This window comes from Amblyomma mixtum, chromosome 10 (assembly GCF_055824585.1).
Source record: "Amblyomma mixtum isolate Tamu chromosome 10, ASM5582458v1, whole genome shotgun sequence".
In the NCBI taxonomy this organism is placed as follows: Eukaryota; Metazoa; Arthropoda; class Arachnida; order Ixodida; family Ixodidae; genus Amblyomma; species Amblyomma mixtum.
The window spans coordinates 3,972,158-3,986,362 of record NC_143021.1 but is presented as its reverse complement, the minus strand read 5'-3'; the positions used below and the strand labels follow the sequence as shown (position 1 = coordinate 3,986,362).

The 14,205-nt window shown below is 45.2% G+C and overlaps 1 protein-coding gene and 1 pseudogene across 1 annotated transcript in view; both read left to right on the top strand.

The window, feature by feature from the left end:
• LOC149325010 (protein 5NUC-like) overlaps positions 1-8,302 on the top strand; it is a 93,828-nt gene extending 85,526 nt beyond the window's left edge. The window contains exons 3-4 of the mRNA XM_089564162.1: positions 3,165-3,335; positions 8,256-8,302. Of these exons, the coding sequence (XP_089420288.1) occupies positions 3,165-3,335; positions 8,256-8,302 (218 nt within the window). The remainder of the gene's footprint in view (positions 1-3,164; positions 3,336-8,255) is intronic.
• A 3,944-nt stretch (positions 8,303-12,246) lies between these two features.
• LOC149325009 (uncharacterized) lies at positions 12,247-13,995 on the top strand (annotated as a pseudogene).
• Positions 13,996-14,205: the final 210 nt, after the last annotated feature.

The window sequence follows — 14,205 nt, the reverse complement described above, 5'->3', positions numbered from 1 at the left end:
GAACATTTCGCTACAGTATCAGGTTCATCACACTATACGCAGTCTTTGTTTAAATACAAAAACACAGCCGAGAAAAAAAGACTTCCAACAAGTGGCGGTGCTAACGAAAAGTACAATAATGTAATTACCCTTCAAGAAATAAATAAAGTACTGTCTGCCGGGAAAAAAACTGCACCGGGACCCGACCAGATACACTACGAAATGCTTGCTCATCTTTCCCAGCATGCCGTAGAGACGCTCTTACATTTCTTTAACAAAATATTAATAGAAGGTAAAATACCTAAGGAGTGGAAGAGAACTGTTATAGTACCATTCCTTAAATCTGGGAAACCGCCAACCGCTCCTATAGACCCATAGCCTTGACCAGTTGCCTCGCCAAATCCTTCGAAAGTGTCCTTAACATAAGATTAACTTTTGACCTTCATTCGTCTAAACTTCTCGACAGCCATCAGTGTAGTTTTAAAAAGGGATGCTCGACTACTGATCACTTGGTTCGTCTCGAAAACACTGTTCGAGAGGCTTTTGTCCACAAGCAGCAATGTGTTGCTGTATGTTTTGATTTGGAGAGGGCATATGACACGACCTGGAGGTTCGGGATTCTTCAAGACCTTGCAGAGCTTGGCATCCGAGGCAGAATGTTGAACTCCCTAAAAGACTTCTTATGTAACCGTTCATTCCATGTACGCCTAGGTGCAACCCTTTCGAAGAACTTCGTTCAGGAGAATGGGGTACCACAGGGGTGTATTTTAAGCACTACACTCTTCGTTGTAAAAATTAACTCTCTTAGTAAAATAATCCCAAGATCCGTTACGTATTCGGTGTATGTAGATGACCTCCAGATAGCCTGCACATCCTCCAACATATTAACGTGTGAAAGATAAATACAATTAACAGTAAATAAACTGGCAACATGGGCAGACGAAACGGTTTCCGGTTTTCTCCACAGAAAACAGTGGCCATTTTTTGCTCGCTAAAACGAGGTTTACAGGCAGATCCTACCCTACACCTGAATGAAATAGAGTTACCTGTAAAAAACGAGCATAAATTTCTAGGCATAGCATTTGACAGAAAACTCACTTTCCTGCCTCAAATAAACACATTAAAAAAGAAAGCCTCCCGATCCCTTAACGTACTTAAGTACTCTCCCGAAAGCACTGGGGTTCCGATAGGTCATGTCTTTTGCAAATATATGCTCTGTAGTGCGCTCCTCCCTGGATTACGGGTGTATAGTATATGGGTCAGCGAGACCATCGTACTTGAAACGACTGGACCCGGTACATAATTTAGGTTTGCGTCTTTCCAATGGAGCATACAGGACATCGCCCATAAATAGTCTTTATGTAGAAACTAATGAACCATCGCTTACAGACAGAACAACGATGCTCACCTGTTCATATATTTTAAAAATCCGTTCACTACCTAAACACATCTGTTACCAAATAGTCACAAAGTGCCCATCAAGAACACTATTTAATATCAAACCGCAGACTACTAGGCCACTTCCCTTGCGTTTCTAAGAGATGTGCGAAAACCTCGGCATACTAGACACATTAACTGGCATTGCTCCAAGACTAGTTCCATGGTACCTTTTTCCTTCAATCTGCGATTTCAGCCTTACAATGTTCCGTAAAAAAGAAACCCCACAGCAGCATATAAAACAAGAATTTTTGGCACTCGAGGAGAAATACAGTACTTTTACACCTTTTTATACAGATGGCTCAAAAACAGATGTTTACGTTGGAAGCGCAGTGCTGCAGGAGAATCGGAATCAAATAGTAAGGCTTCCGCATTGTGCATCAATCTTCACTGCCGAATGCTACGCCGTCTGTATAGCCACTCAGCAAATAGTAAAGAAGAAACTCACAAACAGTATTATTTACACAGACTCACTAAGTTTACTTACTGCGCTCCACTCAAGAAATTCGATCACTCCACTACTTGGTAACATCATACATAACATAGTAATAGCCACAGGTCAAGGACAGAACATTAAACTCTGCTGGGTCCTGAGTCATGTCGGAATAAAAAGAAACGAGAGAGCAGATTTCTGCGCTTCTCAAGCTAAGCTCGGGGCAAAGAAATAAAAAAGTAAATTTGCCCTTTTTTGATTGCGCGAACTTAATACAGTGTAAATTAAAAGGAAAATGGCAGTCATCTTGGAACAATGAGGTAAATAACAAACTACACTTAGTAAAGCCAGTTTTAGGTGAGTGGCAGTCCTGCACCCACCAGGAACGTGCCAAAGAAGTGGTTATCTGTCGTCTTCGTATAGGCCACACACATCTCACACATAATTTCCTACTAACAAAAGCAGACAAGCCACAATGTGAATTATGCCAAGACGAGTTAACAATAAACCATGTTTTCTTTTCATGCAGAAAACTTGAAAGACTAAGAAAAGAGTATTTTAAAGTTTTTTATAGCGAACACATACCATTCCATCCAACATTGCTTTTAGGCGAACATGGACTTGTCGACATTTCACAGGTTTTTAAGTTTTGAAAAGTGCAGGTGTTTTAAACAAATTGTAAATGTAATAAATAATAGTCAGTTTTTTTACAACTTGCAAATTTTTTCGAACCCCACCTCAGCCACCCTTTCGTCGTGAGAAGACGGCTGGGGTCACTATTCCATCGGTTGGGGACCTCGAGATCCTTGCACAGCCAAGGATGGCTGCTGAGCTTGCCGACCCTCTTTAAAGCTTTTACCATAAATCACTTCTCAAATTTTGTCTTATATTTTGACTACGTTGCACGAATTAAACTTCTTAGGCCCTTTACACCGCCGTTCATTTAGACTTCTGTATAACATCTATATAAAACAATTTTTTATACCCTGAGCTTGGCGCATGATAGCCTCAGTCGCTAATGCGCCATTAAACTCAACTCAACGCAACTCAACTGTTTGGTTTTGTGGCGTTGAATTCTGTACCTTGAAAGCGTAAAATGCAGGTCAAATTTGTTCATAATACACACAAGGTGGAACCAAAGAAAACGGACGCAGGACAAGAGAGAGAAACCATACAGCCGAGGAGGACAGCCTTGTTGTGTCTCTGCCTCCTGTGTCTAGTCCTGCGCCCGTTTTCGCTGGCTCTGCCTGTGCACTTGAGTGACCAGCAATGTTCTTGTCAATTTCTCGTTATTCGCGCCGTTCCCTATGCGCAGGTCGGATCCTGCTGCAGCACGTGATAGAAGTGCTGGCCTTCAATGACGACGTCAACCACGCCTTCGTGATTAGCATGCCCGGAAGAATCCTCGCGGACCTCTTGGAGGGATCTATGCGGGAGTACGACGTCAGCAAGACAGCGCCGGTTGCCGACTTTCTCCAGGTGTCGGGCAAGTCACCCTTCTTTTGTCTTCCCAAACTAGTTTGTCGGCGAAGAGAGCTCGGTGTACTTTAAAACACGCGATCTGGTTTTTCTTTTATTGTGCTAGTCCCCCTAAACGTTGGCAGAGGTTTCAACCACGGGAGTGAGTGCTCATATATACCGAAATAAATAATGAATAAGAGGGCGCAAACGTTAGGAAGACACAGAAAAAGGACTCGTACTGGTGGTAATTAGAAGCATCTCCTTTTCATCCGGGCGCTGATATTTCTCACTCAGCTACTAAACCGTATTATTAAAGATAGGACTGCGCGAGTAAGACAACGGCAGGAGACATGGGAACGAAAACGCCACCATGAGCGCAAACTTCCAACAGTTTATTGATGAATGCAGGCACATGCTATATGAGCGCGGAACGCAGACCTGCAACCACTTCTCTCAGTTTTATATCTGCTCATATCTGATAGCACACACGCGACAGCGTTAATAGGTGACACAGTAGACGGCGGAATATAAAACAACAATCAACAAACATAAAGGCCACGGGGAAATCATGAAAGCATGGTAAGGATAAATACCTGACCTGACAGAAATAACAAGGAATAAGTGTTAGGGTGAAGGCTAAAACCGTATAAACGAAATACATTTTCGGGCCTGAAAACGGTTTCCAGTTATGCAAGGGACATGAAACACATCAAAAAATTTTAACTGGCCTCTTAAAAAAACTGCTTTCTGTGAAAGTGAAATAGATGGGTTTCTGACCCAGTTTTGAGATATTGAAAAGCTTCAAATACCTACCTTTCGGTCTTGTCTTTGGATATGAACTAAAACATCGTGTTTTTATAACCAGGGTGCAATGCACTTTTTTCTTGGCATTGGTGTTATCCGTGCCTTCACATCTCTTGCAATGATGGGCTAGATGGCCTTCAAGAGTTGTTCTTGACACTACGGCCTGAATCGCGAAAACCTGAAATTTCGTGAAATTTTTCTCTTGATTTGGGGTACACTGTAGCCTGCTTTTCTTTTCTTTGAATACGAAAGGGCACATTCTACTCAGTTGGCATGGTGTCGAGAAAACCATTCTGACACCATATCACTTCGCGAATTTTTTTATGTTATGTGACACACGCGCCCGCATGCTCGAACGTGAGCCTCTAAGTCGGGAGTTAAATCCAAGTCTCATCTTATTCTAACCTAAGTCTGGACTTCCCTGCAGACGTAGTGCGCTTGCACGAGCCGATAACTCTGAACTACAGTCCCGACTTATTGAAGACAGCAGGTAGTTCTGGTACCTGGGCGGGAAACTTAGCCGCCGAAAGGGAATGAAATAAATGGCAGTGTGCCGTAAGTAGGTTGCTGCTGCGACAGGCGTTCGCTTTGTCCAATCGAAGACCGTGGTTAAATGTCGACATCCGGCCACCCTCCCGCGCTGCCCACGCTTTTCGAACAGCAGCTCCCACATAACTTTGAGCACTGAGGCATGGGCTCCCAACCGTCCGGCAAGCGACCCATGTACTAGCATTGGAGTGAAGACTAAACACTGTAATTGGCTGACATAATTCAAATTATTGCCTTATTTAGTACATTCAATTTGGCTGTCACTAGGAAAAATACGCGAACAGGCATGGCCAGGGGTTGCCGAAAAACTCATTTTGTTCTACGCAACAAAGAGGGAAGCAAAAAAAACTGAAATAAAAAGTCGCAGAACATAAAGCAGCAGCGGAAAGCGGCCATTCAGCGTGGTTGTCGCCAGGAAAGGCAAAGCCGTAAGTGCTCTTGTCATCTGTTCTGTTTGTATTGAAACTACCGCTGCATTATCGATCACCACAGCCCACTTTGTGGAAGTATTAAGTTATCGCGGCACTACTTTGGATCGAGTACAGAACTTGTGGTTTGCTGAACCAGCATCCAGGCCAGAAAGCGAGCGTATGGTCAAGTGGCGTTCGCGGGATTCATTCAGAAAATTGGTTGGGTTCGATCATTTAATCACTGCTCTATTTTGAATGCACCCGCAGCTTCCACCTTGTTCCCGCGATTGGGACTAGAGCTCCAGGCACTCGTATCCGAAAGAAATACGATGCGCATGCATCAATCAAGCGTTTCGACACCACGCTTACACGGGAGCCGTGACGTACGCGCCAATGGCGCCGAGTTTTCAATCTGTGCAGGGGGGTGCGGCCTTTAGCACCTACACTCTTTTTCATTCGCCCTCCCCCATCCTTTTACTCTCAGGACGCAGAATACATTACAGAGGGCAACGGAATTCATCGTTGAGGAACCCCAGAACCAAGTTGTATAGGACGGAGTCAGCGTCATTAATGCTGAAAAGGTCAACACGACAAGAAGGAAATCCACAAATCCATTTAACTGCCGGGTCAATGTTCAGCCCACTTAGGTTATGTAATAGCAGTCAGTTATTAACTTGTTCGAATGCTTTAGCAAAGTCAAGAAATATGCAGTGCGAAGAAAAAGCGGATTCCACATAGAGTCGAAGTCGTAAGTAAAGGAAAATAGTTTAACGCCACAAGAGAAACCTTCTGGAAGCAACGCTCTGTTAGAGAGAAGAAATCGTTATCCCCCAGAAAATTAACAATATGTGTAAATAATCGCACCATTATGTTGAATGCTATTAATCTCAAAGATATGGTCAGTGCTTAGACGGATTCTGTTCATCTCCGGTTTTATGTACTGTTATGACCGCAGCAGTCTTCCAGCCATCAGTAGTACACCATGATGATACGATTGTGAGAATATGCCTTTCATGTTGATAGAACTAAACTCATCAGCACTGGGTATAAATTTCCCATTAATACCTTCAATTTCGCTAGAAGGTGTTAGTTTCAAATTGATAATCGGTATGATGCCTTTCAAGTACAACATGGTAGAATCCATCGCGAAATAATCGCACAGTTGGACATCGGGACGTTAGATAACATTGGATGAGGAAAGAAATGACTTAAAGGAAATAGGATTTAGTACAGTAGCGCAGATGTGGCCGGGAGCAGGTTCGCCGATGAGTGCAATAACGACACTTCATTGGTGTTTCCAGGTTTTATTATGCTCCAGAAGCGTTTCGGATTAGTCTCTACAATGTTCAGGAGGGTTACTTAAAAGAAGGTGCATTTAGTTGACTCTAGTGCTTGTTAATATGCTCAAGAAGCTCGCTTCTATGCTGTCCAATGGCCAGGTTTTAATGAATGCTTAGGAGTTCGAAAAATCTTTTCTTTTTGTTAGACAATCATTTTAGATATCTGTTATACCATGGAGCATGGCTATTGGAGTGCACACGCCGAAGAGGGATAAGACGATGAATCAGTTAAGACACTTTTTTCGGCACAAGTGCCAGTTTGTTTCTACTGAGCGCTCGAGAAAACCTGGCAAAGAATTATCTAAATTAAGAAGCCCAGTTATTAATGGCTACAAAATGAACTCCTTTGTAGTCGCTACTGGTCTTGGAGCGTTCTGACTATGGTGCATGCGATAAATCGAACCTGAAGTTTGGCAGCAGCGCGCACTTCGAACGCATCGTTTTAAATGTCCGCTGCCTTTGAAGGGTAAGTGATTTACTTCTATATATCGTCTTTAGACCCTACTCTGCGTGCTGCTGCCAAACTCGAACGTGATTTCACCCCTGTTCGGTAAAACTGTAACCTTCTGGTAATCTTCAACCAGGACGAAGGAAGTCATGAAAGCACATGAGGACTTTAAGCGAGAAATGAGGCACGAACTGCGCTCCGTGAAGGACAGCGTCAAGTTTTGTATTGACTCATGTGACTAAACAAAAGTGATTAGTTCCGAAGTGAAAGCGCCCAGAGAAGAGGTCTGAGAAAGGAAAATAGGCGACTGATGCAATGAATGGAGGGACTTGAGCTGTACACTCATCTGAATAATTTAGAGATAAAAGGTGTGAATTCCGCAGAATGCCCCAAGGACATAGTGATGAAAATTGGTGAGCTAATCTAGAAGTCTGTCTCTGAGGACGATATTGATACGAGTCACAGGGTTCCCACTGAGAAGTCTGCTGAGACAAATATCACAGTTGGATTTGTTAGAAGGGAGAAGGATCATGCTTTTATTTCTAAGGCCAGGAAACACAGGATTAAAAATGACAAACTCGGTTGCGATGAGAAAGATCCTGCGTTTGTTAATTAGCGCTCACGCTGACTAACAATAAGTTGCTCAAGGCTGCTGTTGCACGCAAAAAGCAAGTTGGTTGGAAGTTTGTGAGGACCTCCGGGTGCCAAACGCTTGCGCGCAAGAATGAGACAGGTGATGTTCTAAAGATCCCAGACCTGTCTCATTTAGACAAGACGACTGCTTAAGGTATGTTTTGCTGATGATAAAACTGTTGTTCTTTCGTTTTTCGTCATGTATTCTTCACCAAAGTGCCATTATTATTACAATTATAGTTTCACCATACCTTATTGCACAGAGAGCTAGATTTTTTGCAGTTCATCTCAGTGTTCGTGGAATGAAAAATAAGGGCGACTCTGTCAATTTGTTTCAATCTTTAAAAGTAAAATTTGATGCAATCTTGTTTACAGCGACTTCGTTCATCACTAACAACGATCGCGTTTCGCTTCCTGGTTACAATTATAGTGGTCTTGTTAGGCGAAGTGCAACGGGTGACTTACGTCAAAAGTTGCTGCCCACACAAAATAATTGAAGAGTTTTCGATCATGACTGAAAATGTCACAGCTCACAGTTCACAGCTACGCCCCATACTCTGGTTGCTACAGTATACAGACCACCTCCTGGTAACAGACTGCAATTTTCCCGGTTCTTAGAAAATATTTTGGAATTCCTGACAACCACCAAGTTGGTTAGACATTATCGTTGGAGCGCGTACGGCGAACACACGAAGAGACACAGACAGAACGCTGAAATTACAACTAGCGTTTATTGAGGCTCTTCCTCTGTTTACATACAGTGGCGGACAGTCTCACGGGGGATGTTCTTACGGGGATGTCAACATAAACCAGATGTCTGATGACAATATCACACCTGAAATAAATAGTATTATTCATACATATGCATCCTCTAACAGTATAACTCTACCTCTTTGGTAGACATTAGCGTCACAAATGTATTCTTTCCTAAAACGGTGTTTAGTGTGGTGATAAATGATCATTCGCCAGTTTTCTTTTCATCCTGCCAGATTATATAAACCTAAATTTTCTGTGATAACATAAAAGTCTGGAGGTATTTATGAAGAATCTTTAGCTAGATTCAAATCACAGGTTGACGAAGTTCTGTGGGACAGAATATATTAGATGACCGATATAAAAGATGCCTACGAAGCTTTTCTGCATTAATTTTTGGCATGCTATGATGAAGATTTCCGCTGAAGGAAAGGAAGATTAAAAGTAAGAAGTTTAGAAAAACCATGGATAAATAAAGCGTTGGATGATAACAATAAAACCAGGAATAAAATTTACGACAAATTTATTGAAACTAAAAATCCTGATCTATTTCCTGAATACAAAAAATATAGGAACAAAATAAAGAAAGAACTGAAGACTGCCTAAACCGTTTACTAAGGGCAGCACTTTTTGGCAATACGCAGTGACTCCAAGAAAGTTTGGAGGCAACAAAATAATTTGCTCAATACAAAAACTCAGTCTGATTTGTGAGAAATACTTACAGCCAATGAAGTAATAACTGACTCTGATCTAGCAACACAAATGAATCAGTTCTTTGTTAGTATGGGCAATGCTGATTGCAATGACCAAATCTCGTGTAAAACGTACTCAAACCTAACGAGACCATTACCAAACTCTGTCACCCTTTAGTCTGTAACTTCCACTGAAGGAGCTGGTTTAATCGGAAACGTAAAAGGCAACGCATCCGCAGGGCATGACGATATTAAAGCCTCCCCCGTAAAACACGTGACAATGCCCGCACGTGATGTCTTAACGTACAGTAGTTTTCAAAAAATACACGGCCCACGGCTTCAGTGCGCCGAGCGGCCGCGGGGCCGCACCGCGGCGCTGCTGTCTCCGACCGGCGCTTGCTGCGAGAGTGCCCCTCGTGACGACAGCCATCCCCTTCACTCTCGAGCTGTTAGGCCGGTGGGGCTCGCTTCGAAAGAGGGCACCTGGATATTCGCGGGTGTCTGCGCGCGCCGTGTAGGCACAAAAATCGAGTGTCATGGAAATGTGCTCCCGCGTTGCCGCGCTCACTTGCCGCTGCTTTTCAACAAGTATTGGCTCGCGCAGCGCTGAGATACTGCGGTTTGCAGTGGCGAGGCTTTGCTTCTCTTTTCTAATTGCACTTCGCATGTATAGCTGTGCGAAAAGCGCGGTTTAAATTTTTTCATTTTGTTTTAAGGCGAAAGCTTTAATGGCAGAAGGGTATATGCTTGGGCTTGTTGGTTCATATTTGGAACGTAAAAACCGTAGCGCAAAGAGACGAGGACACAGAAAGAACGACACCACACGGCGCTAACTTCCAACAATGGTTTATTTCAGATAGAAAAGTGGTTTTATATAGACATCACGACCAACACGCCATCAACCATGTGCTAGCAAAGCGTATCAGCCAGATATGCGAGCTCTTTTGCCAGCAGTGATACAGAGGGGGTACTAACACAATCATCTTTCAAAAGTGATATCCATACCGCTTCTATGATTTCTCGTATCAACCGGTTATTGTGCACTTTTAAAACCTATTCCTAGTGTCTGTGGCGGAAGGTGTTTTGTAGAAAGTCTGCAACAAAAAAGGCCAGGATAACCAGGCAGCCATGAGTAAGAAAGGAAAATTTAACAAAACTTCTGTTTGGGCTAGATGGTGCATAGCTTATAAATGAAAGCAAATTTAAGCGCACACGAAAAACGCACACAAGAGGAGGATACACACAGGACAGGCGCTAACTTCATCTGATTTATTCGCAGGTAGGATTCGCTCTCCTACCTGCGAATAAATCAGATGAAGTTAGCGCCTGTCCCGTGTGCATCCTCCTCTTGTGTGCGTTTTTCGTGTGCGCTTAAATTTCATTTCATTTATAAGAAAGGAAAAGTTGCCGTCATTCCTTATTGTCATAAGCTTTCTCATAATCTAAAAAAAATAGCGCAACGTTCGGGAGCCAGAGTGGTTTTTTCGGCACCTAAGAAGTTGAGTCATCTGTGTACGAAACGTTTCAAAAAATCTAAAAAGGGTGTTGGTTGTACGAAAAAACATAGGAAAAAGTGTGTCAATTGTATTTAAAATGTCATTTATCAGATTCCTCTTTCCTGTGGCAAGCAGTATGTAGGGAAAACCGGCAGATGCCTGAATGATAGGCTTCGAGAGCATGGGCGTGACGCAGATGATATGCGTGGAAAAGGGTTGTCAGCCCACTGTCGTTTGTGTCACTGCATACGCTTCTTGAACAATACATGGTTTTAAAAGTGCACAATAACTGGTTGACACGAGAAATCATAGAAGCGGAATGGATATCACTTTTGAAAGATGATTGTGTTAGTACCCCCTCTATATCACTGCTGGCAAAAGAGCTCGCATATCTGGTTGATACGCTTTGCTAGCACATGGTTGATGGCGTGTTGGTCGTGATGTCTATATAAAACCACTTTTCTTTCTGAAATAAACCATTGTTGGAAGTTGGCGCTGTGTGGTGTCGTTCTTTCTGTGTCCTCGTCTCTTTGCGCTACGGTTTTTATGTTTAATGGCACATTACGAGAAAAGCCGGTGGCATCTGTATAGGGAGATGATACAAAAAGGAGGGTGCCCTCATCGGCAATGCCTACATCATCAGGAAAGTAAAGCTCCATTAGGGTGCGCTGTGGCGTATTGCTCTGGAACAGGGGCGGATTCTACTGGATGGCAGTGAATTACGTAGGATTCATTTGTACAAAGCGGTAAATGGGCAAAGCGGGAGCACCTTGCCATGACACTCGATTTTCGCGCCCACCCGGCACGCACAGACACCCGCGAATATCCAGGCGCCCTCTTTCGAAGCGAGCCCCAGCGGGGAAACAGGCGAACCCCGCACGTAGACTTTATCAGGCGCGTTACGTAACAGCTCGAGAGTGAAGGCGAAGGCTTTCGTCACGCGGGGCACTCTCGCAGCAAGCGCCGGTCGGAGACAGCAGCGCCGCGGTGCGGCCCTGCGGCCGCTCGGCGCACTGAAGCCATGGGCGGTGTATTTTTGAAAACGACTGCACTTTGCTAACCTGGTGCTTACAACCGGTACGTTCCCAAATCACTTAAAATTAGCTCGTGTGTGTCCCGTACGGAAGGATGGAAACATAAATGAAATCTGAAACTACCGGCCGATCTATATATTGCCAGTGTTATCTAAAGTTTTTGAGGGAGTAATAAATATTAGGCTTGAAAATGTCTTTCATAAAAGCATTACCACTAGCTCGGAATATTGATTCAGGAAGCAAAAGCCTACAGAACAAGCATTGTTAACCATTGAAGAGAAAATAATTGATAATAATGAACGTCGGAAATATACACCTTCTTTATTTCATGACTTTCGAAAGGCCTTCGACTGTGTTCAACATATTTATTACAAAAACTGCCTCAGTATGGAGTCCGTGGTATACCTCTGGACTTATTAAGAAGTTATCTCTGCAACAGGCTTTAGTATGTGCAAGTTCATCATTGCTCTTCCACTAGTGTGGTTATAAAACGAGGTGTTCCCCAAGGGTAAATTCTGGAACCACTGTTATTCATAATAGGTATTAATGACATAACTAATATTCCTGCTTCACCCCATCTAATTATGTATGCTGAAGATACTAATAGCTTTTCTACAGAATGCACCTTGCCTAAATTAGCAATGGGGGTCAATAATTATTTAAATAGGTTAGAGAATTGGTTGATAGCAGATTAACTTGGCCTGAATCTCACGAGAACCATATACATAATGTAGCGATCCACTCGACAAGCAGTGGCGGAATCCCAAAAAGGACGAAATGGCTGGCACGCGCTGGGGAGGACGCTTGGACCTCAACCTGGGCCGGACGCTGCCGTCGCTGCTGCCCCGCTATCTACTCTCCGGCAAACCCTCAAGAAAACGTGGCAGCACTCGCCTCCTGGGTGACCTCCATATCGACCTCTACAATGTTGTGACCCGGCCAATCGCCCTTTTTCACCAGCGGCGTTCCAGGATGGCGTACTGGCAGGACCCAGGTTTCGACCCGCCGCTTCCCGGCGTTCCGTCCCCATGGCGTTGGCGAGGGTTCACTCAGTTAGAGGCTGCGCTATACATGAACGGCGTCACTATCCAGCCGTTCAAACACGCTGTTATCAGCGATATCCTCCCGCCCACTCTTGAGCGCCGGCTCACCTTCTCTGCCTTTGGTAGAGAGAGGGTGTGGTAGATGGTCCTTTGCGATCACAAAATGAACAAGGGAGGGGAAAACCTCAGGTTGCTTGAGCCAACGTTTCGACAAGGGGACTTGTCTTCGTCTGGGCAAAGCGTTCATCATTGGCAGGGATTAAATAGGGCTTTCGCTCCGAGGAGGAAGGCCCCGGGGGTGGGGAAGGAAAGTGGTGTGAGAGGGGATGCGTGTCAGGAAGGGGAGGGAGGTGAATCTTGATTCGTTAAGCTGAAATAGTGAAAAAACATATATCCCCGGGGGTGTGTAATGAACAAAGGCTTTGAAGGGCCTGCGACGGGGGGTTGGCGCTGGATGGACCTGAAAAACTCAGATAAGAGGATTAGTCAGCGTGGTACAGGGAAATGAGAACAAGGCAAACAAAATAGGCTGACCCTGGCAGGAGAAAGAAAAGGGGGTGGGGGGCATTTCCAAGGAAGGAAAAGGCAGGGGGGGGGGAATGGCTCGAGTTCAGAGAAAGCCAAAAGTTGGGGGCAGAGGGGGTAACAGGAATGTCATGGTTTCCGAGAACTGGTAGTAGGGGATTAGGAGAAAGAAAAAAAAATCGTATGGCTTCCGGCCATACGATGAGCTGCGTGCGGCCGTCTTGGCGGACTTCAGCGTCTACTATGTCCCGCTGCCGCGCTACGACACAGCGGATCCGCTCTCGCCGCCCCCAGCCGCTGGCCCTACACCGTCCTCACTCGCACCCACGCAGCTTTCATCAGACCCAGGCCCACCTCAGCAGCACCTCGCCACCTCGCCGCCACTCCTGCCCAGAATCTCCGGCCCGGCGGTCCCTCTCTATGCCAGACCAGGTGGAATCAGTATGAGCTTCACCTCAGCCCCTGGTCCCACTACTGTCCTACCCGCGTCTTTGACCCTGCCTCCTCGCTCTTCATTGACGTTGTCGCCACCGCCTCCTGACTACAAGGCAGGCTCTGCAGCAGCACCCATGTCGCGGTTTTTGCCATCCACGTGCGTCTGCCCCGTCAAAACAGCCAACAACTCTCCAGGCCACTGCTGCGATGTTGAAGCGCGGCAAGCTGATGCTAAAGAGCTCTCGGCAAAAACCAATCCTGCTCGTCACCACGGCCCCTCAAAATGTCCGCAAAACAATAAACGTCATCCAGAGCAGGATGAGAAGGCCAAATCGGTGACAGCAGTAACAAGCATGGCGGTTCACACGAGTCCTACTACGCCAGAAAAGGATCCGGAACCAGTGCCACCACCTGCTCTCAAGCAGACCAGACCACTGATGTTGGCTCTTGTCGCTCACCATCGGTGCTAACATCTTCAAAGAAGCCTGACACCAGTACCTCGGCCGCCACTAAACGAAAGTAGAAATAAAGACCACCACTCCGCTCCTCTCGCCCACAGCAGATTAAATTTCTCAACCCGTTGCAGCTTCTTCAGCCGCCGTCTAGCAGATGCATACGCTGACTGGGCCCGCGGACGTGTCGCCGTTTGCTGCAGCGGTGGCGCGGCCGCCTCCGATTGGCGCTACTTCGCCGGTGTCCACCTTTATGAACGGCCCGACGCCAGTAGCCGCCC